This window comes from Schistocerca piceifrons, chromosome 8 (assembly GCF_021461385.2).
Source record: "Schistocerca piceifrons isolate TAMUIC-IGC-003096 chromosome 8, iqSchPice1.1, whole genome shotgun sequence".
Classification (NCBI taxonomy): Eukaryota; Metazoa; Arthropoda; class Insecta; order Orthoptera; family Acrididae; genus Schistocerca; species Schistocerca piceifrons.
Window position 1 is genome coordinate 279,977,952 of NC_060145.1, and position 19,549 is coordinate 279,997,500.

At 38.6% G+C, this 19,549-nt stretch overlaps 1 protein-coding gene across 1 annotated transcript in view; it reads right to left on the reverse strand.

Moving 5' to 3' along the window:
- Positions 1-19,549, reverse strand: part of LOC124711575 (cubilin-like) — a gene marked incomplete in the record, with an annotated part of 644,865 nt that overhangs the window by 426,237 nt on the left and 199,079 nt on the right. Inside the window, 2 exon segments of the mRNA XM_047241722.1 lie at positions 1,072-1,253; positions 1,813-1,981. Coding sequence (XP_047097678.1) covers positions 1,072-1,253; positions 1,813-1,981 — 351 coding nt within the window.

Below are 19,549 nucleotides of genomic sequence, written 5' to 3' on the forward strand. Positions count from 1 at the left end.
AGTATTCTTGAAGTTAATTTCCATAATTATTAGAGTAGATTAGCGCTAGTCAAAATTTGTCCTTAGGAAAGTTTACAGAAGTTGTTTGCTGTGTCTCAATCTGAGCATTAATATAAAACTTCCGCATTCCTGAAAACTCTCATGTCATGATAGTATTTGCAGAATATTATGTGTCAGTGAATAAATTATGAGTGCAACAGTTTTCTGGTAGCCAAGCTGTGGTGTCCTTCAATCAGCATACCAGCAAGGTCATCCTTTAGTGAGATAAAAGTGCCAATTTGTTTATGAACATAAGAAGGTCTAACTATGGGATCAGGGCTCTTGACTGCATTTTCTTTCATTGTCAGAACACGAAACGTAGCACATGAAGATATTATGCAAGTCCAACAGAATTTTGAGATCTATGGAAGTTGTAAGAAGAAAATTAAAAATCCATAAGAACTCATAGTTGATGGTATGTGAAAGTGTCACATACAGCTGAAATGTAGGAAAGTTCTGCTCAACATTACTATTAATAGCAAATTGAACCATTACTTCCAAATCCATAGCAAATAGGAAAGCTGGAGTTTAACATCTCTTCAACAAAGGCACCACCTGAGATGAAGGGATAGATCAACTCGAACAGGAAGACAATGGGGAGTCAACCACAACCTGCTGTAAAGAACAACCACAGCTTTCCAATCCAGGCCACATTTGGGTTATGTACATAACAGCAAAATATTGTATCTCTGAACAGTACAAACCCACCCCTTAACCTGCACTGTTGTTCATTGAATCTTTGATACCAGCTCTCAATGCATTGTTCTCCTTTTGTTTTAAGACCACCACTACCCTACTCACAGTGTTCAGAAGAAGAGTTGGGGAAAACTGAAGAGCTGTATTCAAAAGGAGAGTAGCATCAGTTATTCATACTTCAGCTGCATTGTAGCACCAAATAAATAGAGAAACACAGAAACAACAAAATTTCACTTTCTGAAGGAACCCATTCCATTATCAGACAATTCTGCGGTCCTGAATGGAAATTACTTGCATTTTATCAATATGGTTGTAAAAGAGAAAATCAAAACTTACTGCAAGGTAATCATAATAACAATCTGAGCTGGATTCCATGTCAATGTCGCTGACTGTGAAATTGATTCGATGATTAGTGTCAACTTCAATCAGCCACATGCAGTCATCATAGGGGTCATAATTGTTTGGATAATTGCTTGAATGAATTGACCCTTTTGGAGTTGTTAAATGACCACCACAACCTGAAAATAATGAAAAGTAATTCATTTTATGACATAATCGCTAGATTGTCTTCATCTTTTTCAATTTACATTTGCAGAACAGTGTAAACACGAATAATGGAACTGAAGATGTTTCTTACAGCATACATGGAACACACATTTACACAACTGAAATTATTTCAAAAGCTTGATAAGTACATATGAAATATGTAAGTGCAAAGTGCTGTACTATTTGACAGATCTAGTATATTCTGCCACATTTACAAAGACATTCCTTCCAAAAAATACCTAAAAAACTGATATAGAGATGTACTATATCAGCCATTCATAGTGCACTTTGAAAACAAAAGGAAAACGTATACTTTACTTACTGGTATCATATACAAGCATCTGGAATCACTAATCAATTAATGAACATGTGTCGTACCCATTCTTTAAAACTCATGTTAATAGTAATAACACTTGAACAATTATTTTATTACTGTAGATCTTAATGTAAACATTTAAAACGATTTTCAAATTATGTTGGAACAACTACTGAATGGCAGTTACTTCACTGGTTATGATAAAAATGGCTTACGTGATGCTACTGTCTTGTAAGAAGCTTTAAAGCCTCTACCAGAATAAACCCAGTCACTGACAAATCGAATAAACATATTATTTCCAGATGATGAGTAGTTCATTGCTTTTTCTTGGGTATGACAGAGCTGGGTGAGTTGGGGTGCTGTGTCATCTATACCACCATATATCTGTAAAAAAGCTCTAATTAGCAACAGATCAAAATGCTCAATAGAGAGGATTTAAGAAGAAACTAGTCAAAATACTATTCTTCACATTCAGAAACCACTGATATGCACTGCTAATTTGTCAGTGAGTGATGGAGCATTTTCAAAAATATTGAAATTTTCAATAGTTGAAACACACGAAAAATAACTAATTGGTGATCTGTTTCACTGGTGCCAGCTTTACACAAAGGGAGATTTTTATCATAGTTATTACAGATTGCCATTATCACACATTTAAATCAACCATTGAAAAACAGTTTTTTGAGTGGAAAATATAGAGAAGAAGCAATTACACACAAGTATTATAAAGCAAACTAAGTACAAAGATTGATAATAAACAAAAATATCTTCAATCCATTTAATATATCAACAATAACAATCAATTTAAAAAAAAAAATGTAATTGGATGGATAAAAATCTACTCATCAAGCAGCGGCAGCAGAAAACATATATAAAGGTTAAACAAATGTGCAAGCTTTTGGAGCCAGTGGCTCCTTCTTCTGTCAGAAAGCCTGAAGAGGAAGGAAGAAGGATGAAGGAGAAGAATTAGTGAGGTTTAGGAAATGGAGAAAGTTCAGGAAAGTCACCATCAACCCTGGGTCAGAGCAGACTGATTGGACAGGATGGTTGGGTACTCCAGTGGACGAGATTTGAAAAACTTAGACCTTACAAATGGAAGGTAGCATAATATGCAAGACAGAGATTACTGACAAAATATCATGGAAGAGTTAATAAGAGCAGAAAGCTATGTGCATTGTATGTAGTAAAGGTAGAAGGTGGGGAAAAACAGGCAGTTCAGGAAATAAAATATGTAGAAAACTAAAAGGGAGTGAAGAAAGGAAAAATCACTGAGAAGAAATACTGAGACTGAAGAAATTACCGTAAATCAAGACAGGTGGGTGGTGAAACCAAGAGCAACATCTTAAAGTCACTTCACACCTATTGAGTTCTGAGAAAATTGTGTCTGGGGAAGAATCCTGATGGTACATGTCATGTAACAGACACTGTGCTCATGACTTGTCATGTTGAAGAGCATGCTCTGCAACAGGATATTGTGTCTTGTGAGTATACACCCTCTATCAATGTCCATCAATCTTAAATGATAAAATGGTAATCCTCATACCAATGAAAAAGGTCAAATAGTTTTTACATAATAGTTGGTACATGACATGTGTCTTTTGACAAGTGTCTATGCCTTTCTAGTATATGTTTTGCCAGTCAGCGGGCTTGTATCGCTGGTGGTAGGATGGTGCATAGGCCAAGTCTTACAGGGGGCACACTCACAGGGGTAGGAGTCATAAGGCTGGGAAAAGGGAGCAGAAGGAACATGGAGTTTAATTCATACCCTTGCGGAAGTAATTGATTAACACATTTAGAACCAAGATAATACTTCTAAGCTGTTTTTTCAAGGGATAAGATGTACCAGGGCAGGAGGTGATGACCTGGTAAATGTGCATTGAAACTGGCATAATTACATCCAGTGAAGGTTGAGTAAGAGTTTTGGTTTACTGTTGTTAAGAGTCTGCATTGGAACAAAAATGTTTACCTCAAATGATAAGGTTGAATGGGAGGGATCATATCACATGGAATGGAAGGCAACTGTCAAAATACAAGTTCTGTTGTTTTCAGTTGGTTTAATGTGAACAGAAATGTGTAGCTAATTCTTAGTGAGGATGAGGTCAACATGAAAAAAAGTGGCATGGGAGTTGGAATAGGATCAAGTGAAACCTAATAAGGAGAAGGTATTTAGAGATTCCAGAAATTTTAACAAATCAGCATCACCATAAGTTCATATGGCAAAGATGTCATCAACACATCTAAATCAAACCAGGTCCTGAAGTTTTATGGATCCCAGGACAGCCCAAGGGACCCACGAAAATTTGGCATAGGAAGGAGACATGCTGGCTCTCATAGCCATGCAACTAATCTGTTTGTATGTCTGTTCCTCAGAAGAAAAGCAGTTGTTAGAAACTATGGAGTTGATTAAGGTGAGCAGGAAATAAGTCATAGGTTTGGAACCACGAGGACATTGATCAAGGTAATATCCATCAGCAGACTGACCAATTACATGGGAGATTTTGGTACAGAAAGTCATGGCATCAATGGTAACAAGTTGATTAAGATGAACAGGAAGCACTTCACAAGGTTTGGAATGAGGAGGCACAAGTGACGCTAAAGTTCAACAGCAGACAGAAAATGTACATGGAGGATGTTGATACACAGCGAGGTGGCATCAGTGGTGAAAAGCAAGGTGTGTGATGGGAGCAGGATGGGAACAGATTTCAGATGATCTAGGAAATGGTTGGTCTCTTGGACATACATAGGAAGTCTCTGTACTACAGGCTGCACGTGGTGATCAACTAAGGTAGATATTTGTTCAGTGGGTGTTTTGAAGTTGGCAACTATGGGATGGGGAGGGTGTTGGATTTGTGGACCTTTGTTGTTGTTGTTGTGGTCTTCAGTCCTGAGACTGGTTTGATGCAGTTCACCATGCTACTCTATCTTGTGCAAGCTTCTTCATCTCCCAGTACCTACTACAACCTACTTTCTTCTGAATCTGTTTAGTGTATTCATCTCTTGGTCTCCCTCTATGATTTTTACCCTCCACGCTGCCCTCCAATACTAAATTGGTGATCCCTTGATGCCTCAGAACATGTCCTACCAACCGATCCCTTCTTCTAATCAAGTTGTGCCACAAACTCTTATTCTCCTCAATTCTCTTCAATACCTCCTCATTAGTTATGTGATCTACCCATTTAATCTTCAGCTTTCTTCTGTAGCACCACATTTCTAAAGCTTCTATTCTCTTCTTGTCTAAATTATTTATCGTCCATGTTTCACTTCCATACATGGCTACACTCCATACAAATACTTTCAGAAACAACTTCCTTACACTTAAATCTATACTCGATGTTAACAAGTTTCTCTTCCTCAGAAATGCTTTCCTTGCCATTGCCAGTCTACATTTTATATCCTCTCTACTTGACCATCATTAGTAATTTTGCTACCCAAATAGCAAAACTCCCTCACTACTTTAAGTGTCTCATTTCCTAATCTAATTCCCTCAGCATCACCCGACTTACTTTGACTACATTCCACTATCCTAGTTTTGCTTTTGTTGATGTTCATCTTATATCCTCCTTTCAAGACACTGTCCATTCCATTCAACTGTTCTTCCAAGTCCTTTGCTGTCTCTGACAGTATTACAATGTCATCGGCTAACCTCAAAGTTTTTATTTCTTCTCCATGGATTTTAATACCTACTCCGAATTTTTCTTTTGTTTCCTTTACTGCTTGTTCAATATACAGATTGAATAACATCGGGGAGAGGCTACAACCCAGTCTCTCTCCCTTCCCAACCACTCCTTCCCTTACATGCTCCTCGACTCTTATAATTGCCATCTGGTTTGTGTACAAATTGTAAGTAGCCTTTTGCTATCTGTATTTTGGCACTGCCACCTTCAGAATTTGAAAGAGAGTATTCCAGTCAACATTGTCAAAAGCTTTCTCTAAGTCTACAAATGCTAGAATTGTAGATTTTACTTTCCTTAATCTACTTTCTAAGAGAAGTCATCGAGTCAGTATTACCTCACGTGTTCCAATATTTCTACGGAATTCAAACTGATCTTCCCCGAGGTCGGCTTCTAACTGTTTTTCCATTTCTCTGTAAATAATTCACGTTAGTATTTTGCAGCTGTGACTTACTAAGCTGCTAGTTCAGTAATCTTCACATCTGTCAACACCTGCTTTCTTTGAGATTGGAATTATTATATTCTTCTTGAAGTCTGAAGGTATTTCTCCCGTCTCATACATCTTGCTCACCAGATGGTAGAGTTTTGTCAGGACTGGCTCTCCCAAGGCTGTCAGTAGTTCTAATGGAATGTTGTCTACTCCCAGGGCCTTGTTTGGACTTAGGTCTTTCAGTGCTCTGTCAAATTCTTCATGGAGTATCATATCTCCCACTTCATCTTCATCTACATCCTCTTCCATTTCCATAATATTGTCCTCAAGTACATCGCCCTTGTATGGACCCTCTATATACTCGTTCTACCTTTCTGCTTTCCCTTCTTTGCTTAGAACGGGGTTTCCACCTGAGCTTTTGATATTCATACAAGTGGTTCTCTTTTCTCCAAAGGTCTCTTTAATTTTCCTGTAGGCAGTATCTATCTTACCCCTAGTGAGATAAGCCTCTACATCCTTACATGTGTCATCTAGCCACCCCTGCTTAGCCATTTTGCACTTCCTGTCGATCTCATTTTTGAGACATTTCTATTCCTTTTTGCCTGGTTCATTTGCTGCATTTTTATATTTTCTCCTTTCATCAATTAAATTTAATATTTCATCTGTTACCCAAGGATTTCTACTAGCCCTCGTCTTTTTACCTACTTGATCCTCTGCTGCCTTCACTATTTTATCCCTCAAAGATATCCATTCTTCTTCTACTGTATTTCTTTCCCCCATTCCTGTCAATTGTTCCCTTATGCTCTCCCTGAAACTCTGTACAACCTCTGGTTTAGTCAGTTTATCCAGGTCCCATCTCCTTAAATTCCCATCTTTTTGCAGTTTCTTCAGTTTTAATCTACAGTTCATAACCAATAGATTATGATCAGAGTCCACATCTGCCCCTGGAAATGTCTTACAATTTAAAACATGGTTCCTAAATCTCTGTCTTACCATTATATAATCTATCTGACACCTTATAGTATCTCCAGGTCTCTTCCATGTATACAGCCTTCTTTCATGTTTCTTGAACCAAGTGTTAGCTATAAATAAGTTATGTTCTGTGCAAAATTCTACCAGGCGGCTTCCTCTTTCATTTCTTACCCACAATCAATATTCACCTACTACGTTTCCATCTCTTCTTTTCCCTACTATCGAATTCCATTCACCAATGACTATTAAATTTTCGTCTCCCATCACTATCTGATGATCCCTTCTTCTAGTCAAGTTGTGCCACAAACTCCACTTCTCCCCAATTCTATTCAATACCTCCTCATTAGTTATGTGATCTACCCATCTAATCTTCAGCAGTCTTCTGTAGCAACCCATCTCGAAAGCTTCTATTCTCTTCTTGTCCAAACTATTTATCATCCATCTTTCACTTCGATACGTGGCTACAATCCATACAAATACATTAAATACTTTAGAAAGGAGGTAAAAGGTCAGAATGCATCGTTTGGGTGGGGTAAGAAGTTATATCAATTGAGGTGTTTGTCCTTGTGAGTGGCCAGAAGTTTTAAGGAGGGACTGTAGGTCAGTTTGTATCACAGGGACAGGACCTCTATGGCAGATGCAGTATGTAGAGGAGTCACAGACAGTTGGCATAGATCCTTGCTTGCATACTTCAGTCGACCAAGTACCACACTGGTAGATCTTCTATCTGCTGTGATGATAATGACGGAGTCATCAGGTTTTAGGGAACAATGTGCGTGGAGTTCAGCTGAGGGTGCATCAGGGTCAAATTGTAGGGATCAGTGAAAGGATTGTGAAACAGTACTGGATACTAGGTGCCTGTTTCTACGCACATGCCATTTGGATTCTTCCCACAGATTTTGTAGAACTCTGAAGGTGGGAACTGGTGTTACAACATGTTCTTCATTATTGCCGTCCATCAGGCTTAAATTCAAGTTAATTTCTTCAGCCTCAGAATTACTGCACAACAACTTTTCCTTTTTTCACTCCCTTTTATTTTCCGATTTTGGGACCTGTCTATACACCCCCCCCCCCCCCCCCCCACATACACACACACATACACACTATCCCCCACCCCACCCCACCCCTCCCCCATGGCCCTATGAGATACAATGTGATTTGCTTTCTGCTCTTATAAAACTCTTGCACAATGTTTTGTCAGTAATCCTATCTTGCTTATTATCCTATCTTCCACCATTATGCTCTCAGGGTTTCAAATCTCATCTGGTGCTGTCCCCAACAACCAGTCTTCCCTTCTTATCCCATACAGTACATTTCCCCAGATGCAGGGTTCTGGGTGACTTTTCCAAACCCTCCCATTTTCTAAACTTCACCAGTCCTTTTAATTCGTCCCTATTCCTTCCCCTTCAACCCATCTGCTAGAAGAAGGAGCCACTGGCTCTGAAATCTTGCACATTCACTTAATCTTTTTGCATATGTTTTCTCCTGCCACCATTTGGTGACTTGAATTTTCATCCATCCAGTCACATTATATTTTCAAAGATGGATTATTTTCGTTTTTATAGTTATCTCTTGTGGCAATCATTCCTTCTTATGAAACTCCCTTGACAGTCTTTATTTTCATTTACTTTGACCTTATGTGCTGGTTTGCTCATTTATTCACCTTACCACCTATACCATCCAACATCTTGACCCTACATCTTCTCTAGTACTGATTTCTGTGCACTTAGATGGAACCATTGTTATTTACAAATTTGCATGTAATACTTTGCTTATGGTTCATTACACTTCTTGATCATGTGTCACAGAATTATTTGCAAATTTGACATCATTTTTTTTTCACCGACTACTTACCTTGCTTGTATTTGATACTTTCATGTTTATGTGCATTTATTTTTCACCAAACTGTGCTGATTGAGTGTTACTGCCTGCATTATTTTATTTTCAAAACACATAAGATGCCATTGTTTCCAATGAATTCCTCTTTCTGTTTGCAGTGTTTTTAAGCTTCTGTCTGCTTTTATGTCTTTTCCATAATCTTTCCCCATCACAATTTACTGCTGTAATTTTTTCCTATCACTTTTTTTTCATAATTTTTGTGATTTTTTTTTCCTGTCACAGTTTTTTCACATCATACAGCCCACTTTTCTGGCAAGAAATTATCACCCACTCATTACTTCTTGTTTATCCTTGTCTTTTCTCATGATTTTCGTACAAATTTTTATACATTTTTCAGATTTTTTTTTCTCTGGCCCCCACCCTTTCTTGTCTTCATTTTTTCCCTTAGTTTTCTCCCTCTGCTTCCTTTTTTCGACACTCTCACCATCTGTAATACTCCTAACCCTCCTCTATTGAAATGATGAATCCCATCGCATATTATATTCAGTTCATTTGAAAACATGCTCTTCCTCTATAAAAACTAAGGTCCCACATTGTGATCCTTAAAATCTGCCTTTCTCTGGGAGTTACCCCCAAAGGCCTAATGTTGAAAGTCCCTGTTCCTTGATGTAATCCTACTCTACACCATCTCTTTTACAGTTTAAAATACAGTAATCAATTGCATTTACCATGCTAGTTTGTAATCTGTATGCATCATCTGCCCATTTCCACTACACCAGAGTTCTCTCATACAAAATCCTGCAGTTATCTGCCCCTCATGTTTTCTTGGATAGTATCATCTGCTAAAGCAACCTCTAACTGCAACAACAGGCCAAACCTTACCTCAACAAGCTATCCTACCTTCTCCTAAACTACCACAACAGTGGATTTTCCCTTCCTAACTCTCTCCCTAACAGCCATGCCATCAACCACCACTCCGCTCCCACAAACTGAGATTGGTCACCCTTCCTAACTCCCCCACCCTTCACCACTGCCTCCTAGAGCAATGATAACTCATGATCACAAGAGCTATTCACAGCAGCAGTGTTCTCAACCTCTCGTCTAAGGCACTCTCCCCTCCTGAATCATTTCTATTATCCAAGGGTCTCATTTTCAGTCCTACACATGCATTTAACAATGCTGCTTTGGCCAAATCTGTACTTTTCTTCACACATAATGTCAAATGGAAATAGCACTTTGCAATCCAATCCCAAAATATTTCCAACAGCAAACCTGATATTGAACCATGCCTTGAACAGTTCGAACTGTGATCCTAACTTGATTCACTGTCACTACCTCAAAATCATCCCTTACAAGCCTTCCAAGAATTCCTTACATCCAGCTTAGCTTCACAAACCATTCCTCAGGTACCTACAAATATCTAACTTGTCCTCTTCAGAGATACAGGCTCTTGATTTTCTAAAAAGTGATGGCTCCATCATTATCCTCCAAGCAGACATGGTATCTGTCACTGTGGTACTTGATCGATGGGACTATATAAGATAGGGTCTACGTCAGCTGTCTGACACCAATACATACAGCATTTGCCATCAGGGTCCCATGCCTATGATATAAACTGACCTACAGTCCCTCCTTAAAACTTCAGGCCACTCACAATAACTAAAACTTCAATCCACAGAAATTCTCACCCCACAAAAACCACGCATCCTCACCTTTTACCTTCTTAGAATCCATAAACCCAATCACACTGGTCCTCCCACAGCTGCTGCCTTCAAAGCACCCACCGAACATACGTCTGCCTTAGTTGATGAACATCTGCAGCCCATGGTACAAAGACATTTGCCTGTCACCATAAATGCCACCTCCCGCTATACCATAATCTCCCGTGTACATGGTCTGTCCACTGCTGAACATTATCTCAACAAGTGCCCACCCGATTCCAAATCTATGACATCCTTCCAGCTTGCCTGATCAACTTTATAATTACCAACAACTACTTTACCTCTGAGGGTCAGACATACAAACATATCTGGTGCAGGATCATGGGAGTCATGGAAACCAGGATGGCTCCTTTCCTTGCCAATCCTTTCATGGGTTGCTGAGAAGGTCCTTTCCTGGGATCCAGTGGCCTTCAGCCACTGGTTTGGTTTAAATATATTTATGATGCCGTTGCCATATGGATTCATGGTGAGCTTGACCTGTGAAAATTTTTGGAATCTTCAAATACACTCTCCTAGTTAAATTTCACTTGGTGCTATTCCAAATACCATATTACTTTTCTTGATGTTGACCTCATCTTTACCAAGGGTCAGCTACAAGCTTCTGTTCACAATAAACCTACCAGCAAACAACAGTACTTACATTCTGACAGCTGCCATCCTCTCCATGACAAATGTTCCCTCCCATACAGTCTTATCATTCGAGGCAACTGTATTTGTTTAGATGCTGACTCTTAACAGCAATACACCACCATTCAAACACAGCCTTCAATGGACATAATTGCACCTGAACAAGTTCAAACATACATTTACTGGGCCATCACGTCCAACCCTGGTAAGTCTGATCCCTCTGAAAAACAGCTTAGGAGTACAGCTCTTCTCATTCAGTATTTTCTTGGTTCTGAATGCACTAATCAGCTTTTTCAACAAAGCTATGACTTCCTAAAATTGTGGCCTGAAACAAGATCTGTCTAAGATTTTGCCCACCACAACCAGAAAGCTTTTCAGTTCACTCCCAATCTCCACAACATCATGGCCAGACCTTATGCTCCTTCTGCCCCCATTTCCTTACCCTACGGTTCCTGCACCTGTTATTGTCCCCACTGTAAGACACCCTATGCACCCTCCTGCCACCACCTAAACCACCCCCATAACTGGCAAATCATATACTATCAAAGGCACAGCCACCTGTGAAACAACACGTCTTGTACCAGCTGTTATGTAAACGCTGTTTGGCCTTTTAAATTGGTATGGCTACCACCAAGTTGTCAGCCTACAGATGCCATTTTCTCATGACTCCGCACTTGACAACTCGCGTTGCAGTTCCTTGGTAATCGCCATCCACCTGGCCTTAATTTGAGAAAATTTATTCAGTCTCAGCATTTGTGCTCAGTAATTATTCCTTTCTTCACTTCCTTTCAGTTTTCTGTACCTCTTACTTTCTGACTTGTCTATCCTCCCACTCCCCGCCCCCCTCCCCTACGACATACAATGCATTTAGCTTTCTGCTCTTATTAACTCTTGCATAACATATTGTCAGTAATCTGTATCTTGCTGATTATACCATCTTCCACCTTTCAGCTCTCTGGCTTTCAAATCTCATCAGCTGCAGTCCTTGATAATCAGTCTTTCTTTCTCATACCATGAGGTAAGTCTCCCCTGATGCAGAGTTCTGGGTGACTTTTCCAAACATTCCCCATTTATCAAATATTGTCACTCCTTTTCCTTCATCCCTCTATCTTTCCCTTCAACCCATCTACCAGAAGAAGGAGCTTAAAAATACCCTTAAAGTCTATGTGTGTGCGTTCTCTTGCTGCCATTTGGTTAGTACATTTTTATCTATCCAGTTACATTATATTTTCAAAAACTGATTATTTTCTTTGGTATATTAAATTATTATTACTATTGTTACTATTATTTAGCATCGGGCTAACACACTGAATTGTCAAGATATACACAGAGATATATACATAAGTACAAATGAGAAACAATGTGCTTCACAAGGTTACATGTTTACATGCATGTCTGTAATAACAGACACTTTTGACAATCCACAGGTGTCCAAATTTTTCAAAATTAATTTGCTGACTGCAAATTCCTTGACATCGGCTGTATTAGGTACAGACCAATTACTCAATAATGAGATATGAACATTTATGTTGGTTCGAGTCCTGGTCTGGCACAAACTTTCATACGACACTAATGGGTAGTATCTCTGTATCTTTGGGTAGTAGCTCTGTACCTAATACAGCTGATGCCAAGAATTCACAGTCAGCAAATAATTTCAAAGGATACATGTATTTCATAACTGAGAGTCTAGTTTTACAATCCAGTACACAGCCTTTGGTGTTGTTAACAGGAAATCTTCACATTGCCATGCTTGAATCTGACTGTCACTGAAAATGTGATGTATAGTCTGGTGTGAAGGTCTGTTGTCACAATTCTGATTGGGTAGCTTGTTCCACTTGTGGAATATATCGCTGCACCTGCCACGGGTCATTTGGATACAATTTGGGGCAATTCAGTCTTGTGAAACCCACTTGGGAGCTTAGTGCCTAAGACAAAGTTATGCAGGTGCACGTCTGTTACTGCTTCACACCAATCTTCCCATTCTTTGAGAGATTTAAGACCTCTCGTAACCATGACAGAAGCATCATGTGGAGTAGGATGTTGTGATTGCAGCCTTTTAAGATTTTAATGTAACAGTTCCTTATATGTGTATGGTTTAGGATTTCTGGAGATCTTTTTGTATTCTCTCATAAGAGCACTAGGCTTGCACAAATCAGATGGCATAATACAGGTTAACAGTGGAATCCAACAAACCGGTGTAGCTCTGATAGCACCAGATATTATATGTATGGCAGTATTCGGTTGGGAATTGATAAACTTTGTATGGTGTCTGTTCATCCACACAAATGCACAATATTCACCACTTGCATACACCAAATCAAAGTCTGAAGAATGCAGCGTAGTTGCTGAGGATCCCTGGATAGTTCCAAATTAATGATGGAGGATGTTGCTATAAGTCTTCAATTTCTGAGCTAGGTTCAGAAGGTGTTGCTTGAAAGATGAAAGGTTGAAGATGACACCTAGATATTTTGAGTTCCATTTACAATGAATAACTCTCTCTCTCTGAAGCTTATGTTCATCTTCATTTTCATCAGATAATTATTCAAAATGAAGCAAGACATCATTGTTTTGTTTGGACTAGGTTTGAGGCTTCAGATTTTGAAATAAGCCTCCCACAGATATGACTGTGACCAGCACCCCTTCTGTCGGATCCAGTACTTTATGTTGTATGGCAAGAACTAGGTCGTAGGCATAGCAGAACTTTCTGGACAAACTGTCAGAAAGTTCATGTGGGTACAAGTTAAAGAGTACTGTTACACATCTGATTCTTGGAGAAATTTACTGTTGATCTTTCTCCCTTTGTTTACTTTATTTACGATGATTACATGTGCCTCCCAAGTAGTGTTAAATGAACAACAGCAATACAGGCAGCCAGACAATCCATTGGATCTCCCGGCAGTCTTACAGAATGGTATATTAACGTCAAAGTTGTTTATTTAGATGTGAACGTCAGAAAATGCTTGTAACGAGAACAGGAAACTGCATGCAGGTGTTGGAAAAAGCAACTTCTTCAGAGACTTACACGTTTGTGCTGACAATACATGACAGATAAAGTCTGCAAGCTAAGCACAGAGAGTGTACTGTGTTTCCATTGTTCCGATCCTCTTTTGCTTGGTTACAACTGAAGCTTTTCATGCATTTTGTGACAAATGTTATTAAGTTAGATGAAGCGGCTCCATGAAATTTTTACCATGTGACCAGTTTATGTATTTTACCATGTGACCAGTTTATGTATAAGTTACTTAGTTTTATCGATATCTGTACTCACTGAAACTCTCCCTTTATGTTAATGGTGTTCCATTTGGTTAAATCTGGTGATTCAAAATTGTTTTCAAAATTTGTCCAGTTGCAAATGATGAAAGTGTCACTTTGAAAAACAGGTAATGTTATGTCAATGAGTTAGCAAATAGGGTATTTAAATGAATTGAATTGAAAGTGAACATCTGTTGTGTTGCGTAAGGCATTGTCAGTGCACGCATAATTCAGGGTATATACAAGGATAAAGAAAAACTTACCGGATTCCTGAGAACTGTAACACTTATCAATCCTTTGAATGATTAAGGTTTTATACGCCAATATAGAGCTCCCAGCATTTTAGTTGGGAAGTGTTTTGGAAAGATCTCTGATGCACAGCAACATGTAAGTGGCATACTTTTGTATTACAAAAGTATAAATTCAAATTACACCAAACACAACATGTTAGTTTCCAATGCACTGAAACAGACTGTAATGTGTTTTTGTAAGTCAATCATAGCTCACACAATGTGATCTCACTAGCTGATGTCAGCAGATATTCAGAGTACCACATCTCTTACCTCCCAAACTTCACAGAAGCTCTTCTGCAAAACTTACAAGACTAGCACTCCTGCAAGAATGGATACTGTGGAGACATGGCTTAGCCACAGCCTGGGGTATGTTTCCAGAATGAAATTTTCACTCTGTAGTGGAGTGACAGCTTAAAACTGTGTGACAGACTGAGACTTAAACTCAGGACCTTTGCCCTTTGCGCGCAAGTGCTCTACTGACTGAGCTACCCAAGCAAGGCTCACAACCCATTCTTCCAGATTTACTTCCACCAGTACCTTGGTCCGGCATACAATTTTAATCTGCTAGGAAGTTTCACATCAGCTCAGACTGTTTCAGAGTGAAAATTTCATTCTGGAAACATCCCCTAGGCTATGGCAAAAGCCTGCCTCCACAATATCCTTTTCTCCAGGTGGAAGTAAAGGTATGAGGATGAGTTGTGAGTCATGCTTGCGTATCTCATAATCAGTCGGTAGAGCACCTGCCCACCAAAGTCAAAGCTCTTGAGTTTGAGTCTCAGTCTGGCACACAGTTTTAAACTGCCAGAAAGCTTCATATCAGCACAAATTCTGCTGAGAGTAAAAATTTCATTCATTCAGGTGGAGAATTTATTGCTGTCAGAGGTAGTTTGCCTTGTAGCAAAATTGAAGTAGATAGTTTGTGTGAAATAGTATGGGAAGAGGTTATACCTGAAAATCAGACTAAACTATTAATTGGATCATTTTACTGACCCCCGACTCAGAAGATATAGTTGCGGAACAGTTCAAACAAAACTTGAGTTTCATTTCCAGTAAGTACCCCACTCATACAATTATAGTCGTGTTGACTTCAACCTACCCTCCATAGGCTGGAAAAAGTATACATTTAAAGCCGGCGGCAGGCATAAAATGTCACCCAAAATTGTACTAAATGCTTTCTCAGAAAATTATTTTGAACAATTAGTTCATGAGCCCACTTGAAGTGTAAATGGTTGCGAAAGCATATTTGACCTTTTAGCAACAAATAATCCTGGACAAATAGGGAGTATTGTGACGATTACAGGGATTAGCGACCACAAGGCAGTTGCTGCTAGACTGAATACCATAACACCTACAACCGTCAAAAAGAAACACAAAGTATATCTATTTAAAAAAGCTGATAAAAATGCTCTTAATGCCTTTTTAAGATACAGTCTTCACTCCTTCCAATTTGATCATGTAAGTGTAGAAAAGTTGTGGAATGTTTTCAGAGAGATAGTATATACAGCAACTGAGAGATATATGTCACATAAATTAATAAGTGATGGTACTGATCCCCCATGGTACACAAAATGGGTCAGATCATTGTTGCAGAAGCAAAGAAAAAAGCATGCCAAATTTAAAAGAATGCAAAATCCCCAAGATTGGCAAAGTTTTACATAAGTTTGAAATATAGTGCATACTTCCAATGCGAGATGCTTTTAATAATTTCTACAATGAAATCTGGCAGAAAACCCAAAGAGATTCTGGTCATACATAAAGCACACCAGTGGCAAGACGCAATCAATACCTTCACTGGGTGATTACAATGGTGAATTACTGATGACAGTGCCACTAAAGCAGAGTTATTATACACGGTTTTCTGAAACTCCTTCACCAAAGAAGACGAAGTAAATATTCCTGAATTCCAGTCAAGAACAACTGCCACAATGGGAAACATAGAAGTAGATATCCTCGGTGTAACAAAACAGCTTAAATCACTTAATAAAGGCAAAGCCTCCAGTCCAGATTGTACACCAGTCAGGTTCCTCTCAGAGTGTGCTGATAAAATAGCTCTGTATTTAGCAATTATATACAACAACTTACTCACAGAAAGATCTGTACCTAAAGACTGGAAAATTGCTCAAGTCACACCAATACCCAAAAAGGGAAGTAGGAGTAATCCGCTGAATTACAGGCCCATATCACTAACGTCAATTTGCAGTAGGGTTTTGTGACGTATACTGTAGTCGAACATTATGAAGTACCTTGAAGAAAATGATTTATTGACACATAGTCAGCACAGATTCAGAAAATATCAAACTTGTGAAACACAACTAGCTCCTTATATTCATGAAGTAATAAGTGCTATTGACAGGGGATGCCAAATTGATTCCATATTTTTAGATTTCCAGAAGGCTTTCGACACCATTCCTCACAAGCATCTTCAAACCAAACTGCATGCCTATGGAGTATTGCCTCAGTTGTGCGACTGGATTCGTGATTTCTTGTCAGAAAGGTCACAGTTCATAGTAATAGATGGAAAGGCATCGAGTAAAACAGAAGTAATATCCAGCGTTCCCCAAGGAAGTGTTATAGGCCCTCTATTGTTCCTGATCAATATTAACGACACAGGAGACAATCTGAGTAGCCATCTTAGATTGTTTGCAGATGATTCTGTTATTTACTGTCTTGTAAAGTCATCAGATGATCAAAATGACTTGCAAAATGATTTAGTTAAGATATCTGTATGGTGTGAAAAGTGACAATTAACCATGAATAAAGAAAAGTGTGAAGTTATTCACATGAGTACTAAAAGACATCAGCTAAATTTCGACTACGGAATAAGTCACACAAATCTGAAGGCTGTAAATTCAGCTAAGTACTTAGGGATTACAATTACAAATAACCTAAATTGGAACAATCACATAGATAATATTGTGGGTAGAGCAAACCAAAGACTGTGATTCATTGGTAGAACACTTAGAAGGTGCAACAGGTCTACGAAAGAGACTGCTTACACCACACTTGTCCACCCTATTCTGGAGTATTGTGGTGTGGTGTGGGATCCGCATCAGGTGGGACTGACGGATGACATTGAAAAAGTACAAAGAAGGGCAGCTCATTTTGTATTATTGCGAAATAGGGGAGATAGTGTCACAGAAATGATACATGAATTGGAGTGGCAATCATTAAAACAAAGGCGTTTTTCGTTGTTTTCTCCTCCGTTTGCGAAAAAATTCTGTTGCCACCCACCTACATAGGGAGAAATGATGATAAAATGAGAGAAATCAGGGCTCACACAGAAAAATTTAAGTGCTCATTTTTCCCGGGTGCTGTTCGAGAGTGGAACGGTAGAGAGACAGCTTGAAGGTGCTTCATTGAACCTTCTGCCAGGGACTTTATTGTGAATAGCAGAGTAATCACATACATGTAGATGTAGATGCAGATTGTACAGATGGATGGTGGATAATATTGGCTTGTAGCTCACGGAAAATAGATTGACACTTAACAACAGTAAAACACTGTGCACGCAGTAATAACAAATGTTATTGTGAGAAGGTGAACAAATAATTAGTGTAATTGAAACACTTAAAACTCTTGGGACTGACAATAGATGAAAAGCTCTCTTTCAAGTATGATATTCAGAGTCCTAAAATGCTCTTTAAGTTTACTATTTGCACAATCATTACTGACTCTGATGAAAAGTAAAAGTTTGTTTACTTTGCTTACTTTCACTCTATTACATCCTGCAGTATCATATTCTGAGACAACACTATATGCATTCACAAAGAATATTCTTACACCAGAAAACGGCAATCAGGCCTATCTGCAGCGCCACATCAATAACTTTGTGAAGACCACTGCTGCAGCTCCTTGGAATTTTAGGTTAAGACTTTGGTGACCAAGCCCGAGCACAGCTCACTCAAGCCACAACACTATGTTCATAAGACTGTATAGCTCACATTGAGATTTTCTCAATGCACGAGCCACCTATCAGTCAAAACCTGAACTCGTTTCTTATGAGAACAATGTACGGACATCTCGCTATCTGTTCCTTGACAAGTGTTTTCTTCTGTTGTCAATTTCTACAATTATTTTGAAAGAAACAGCAGTGAACAGCTGCTGCCACAACTGGCTGAGCAGTTGGGTGATCACATTGTTGTCAGTTTCATGCGTGTACTCATCAGGTTTCATAGTTTACTGTTAATTCTGAAACAATTATGACAGTCATGTTTGTTGATTGAACAATTAATTTTGGAAGCTCAAGAGGAAGAATTCAATGATTCTGGATTGGAGAGAGAAATATATGAGTGGAAATAGTCTGAAGAATATTCATATTTAGGTAAACTGCAGCCTGCTACAATTTTTCACCACTAACATTGTTGCTAGAGATACTGATGCTATAACTACAGCTTAGTTCTGATTTATTTGCCTTTGTCTTGTCTTTTTTACAGATGACTCTCATGATGAGGCAGCATCCAACACTGGTTTGCAAGATTTGTTTGGTGAAAATGAGACAACTGGCAAAACAAGCACAGGAAAGAATCAAACTATTGTTCTCTAGAGAGCAACATACCTCTCTGCATGCCAGAATCTTACCGACTTTTCCATACAAAAGCAAAACACATATGAAATTGCTCAATAACACACCTCACACTTTCTTTCCAAATAATAATTATACTTTCTGTTATTGTTATTTTAAAATTTGTAACCTATCAAAGAACTAAAGTAAATATGAAAACTAAACCTTGAAGCATGGTCTTTTTTGTGTGTATTACCCTCTAAGTAATATAAAACACAAATGTGTCAGTAATACTTTCAATTGTGGCATAAATGCCTTGTTTTCTAGGCCCATAATTCTTCTAAATAACTGGTCTTCTGAGTGTTAACCATTTAGATAAGCATTGTGTCTCATGGAATTTGTGGTCATTAATACGGACTGTCACTATCAGTCAGTGAACACTAGACAGATAAATAGTTTCTACAAATAATATTTCTTATATCAATACATCCAAAGTTGTGCAATATCAGAAAATTTCACTTTCAATATGCTTCCAGTAGAACTGACAAATTTGCATGATAGACTAAAGATTTTCAAAACTAAACAGAAAAGCTTCCTTCTGGCACAGTCCTTTTATACTGTACAACAGATCCTCACAGTAGATTCA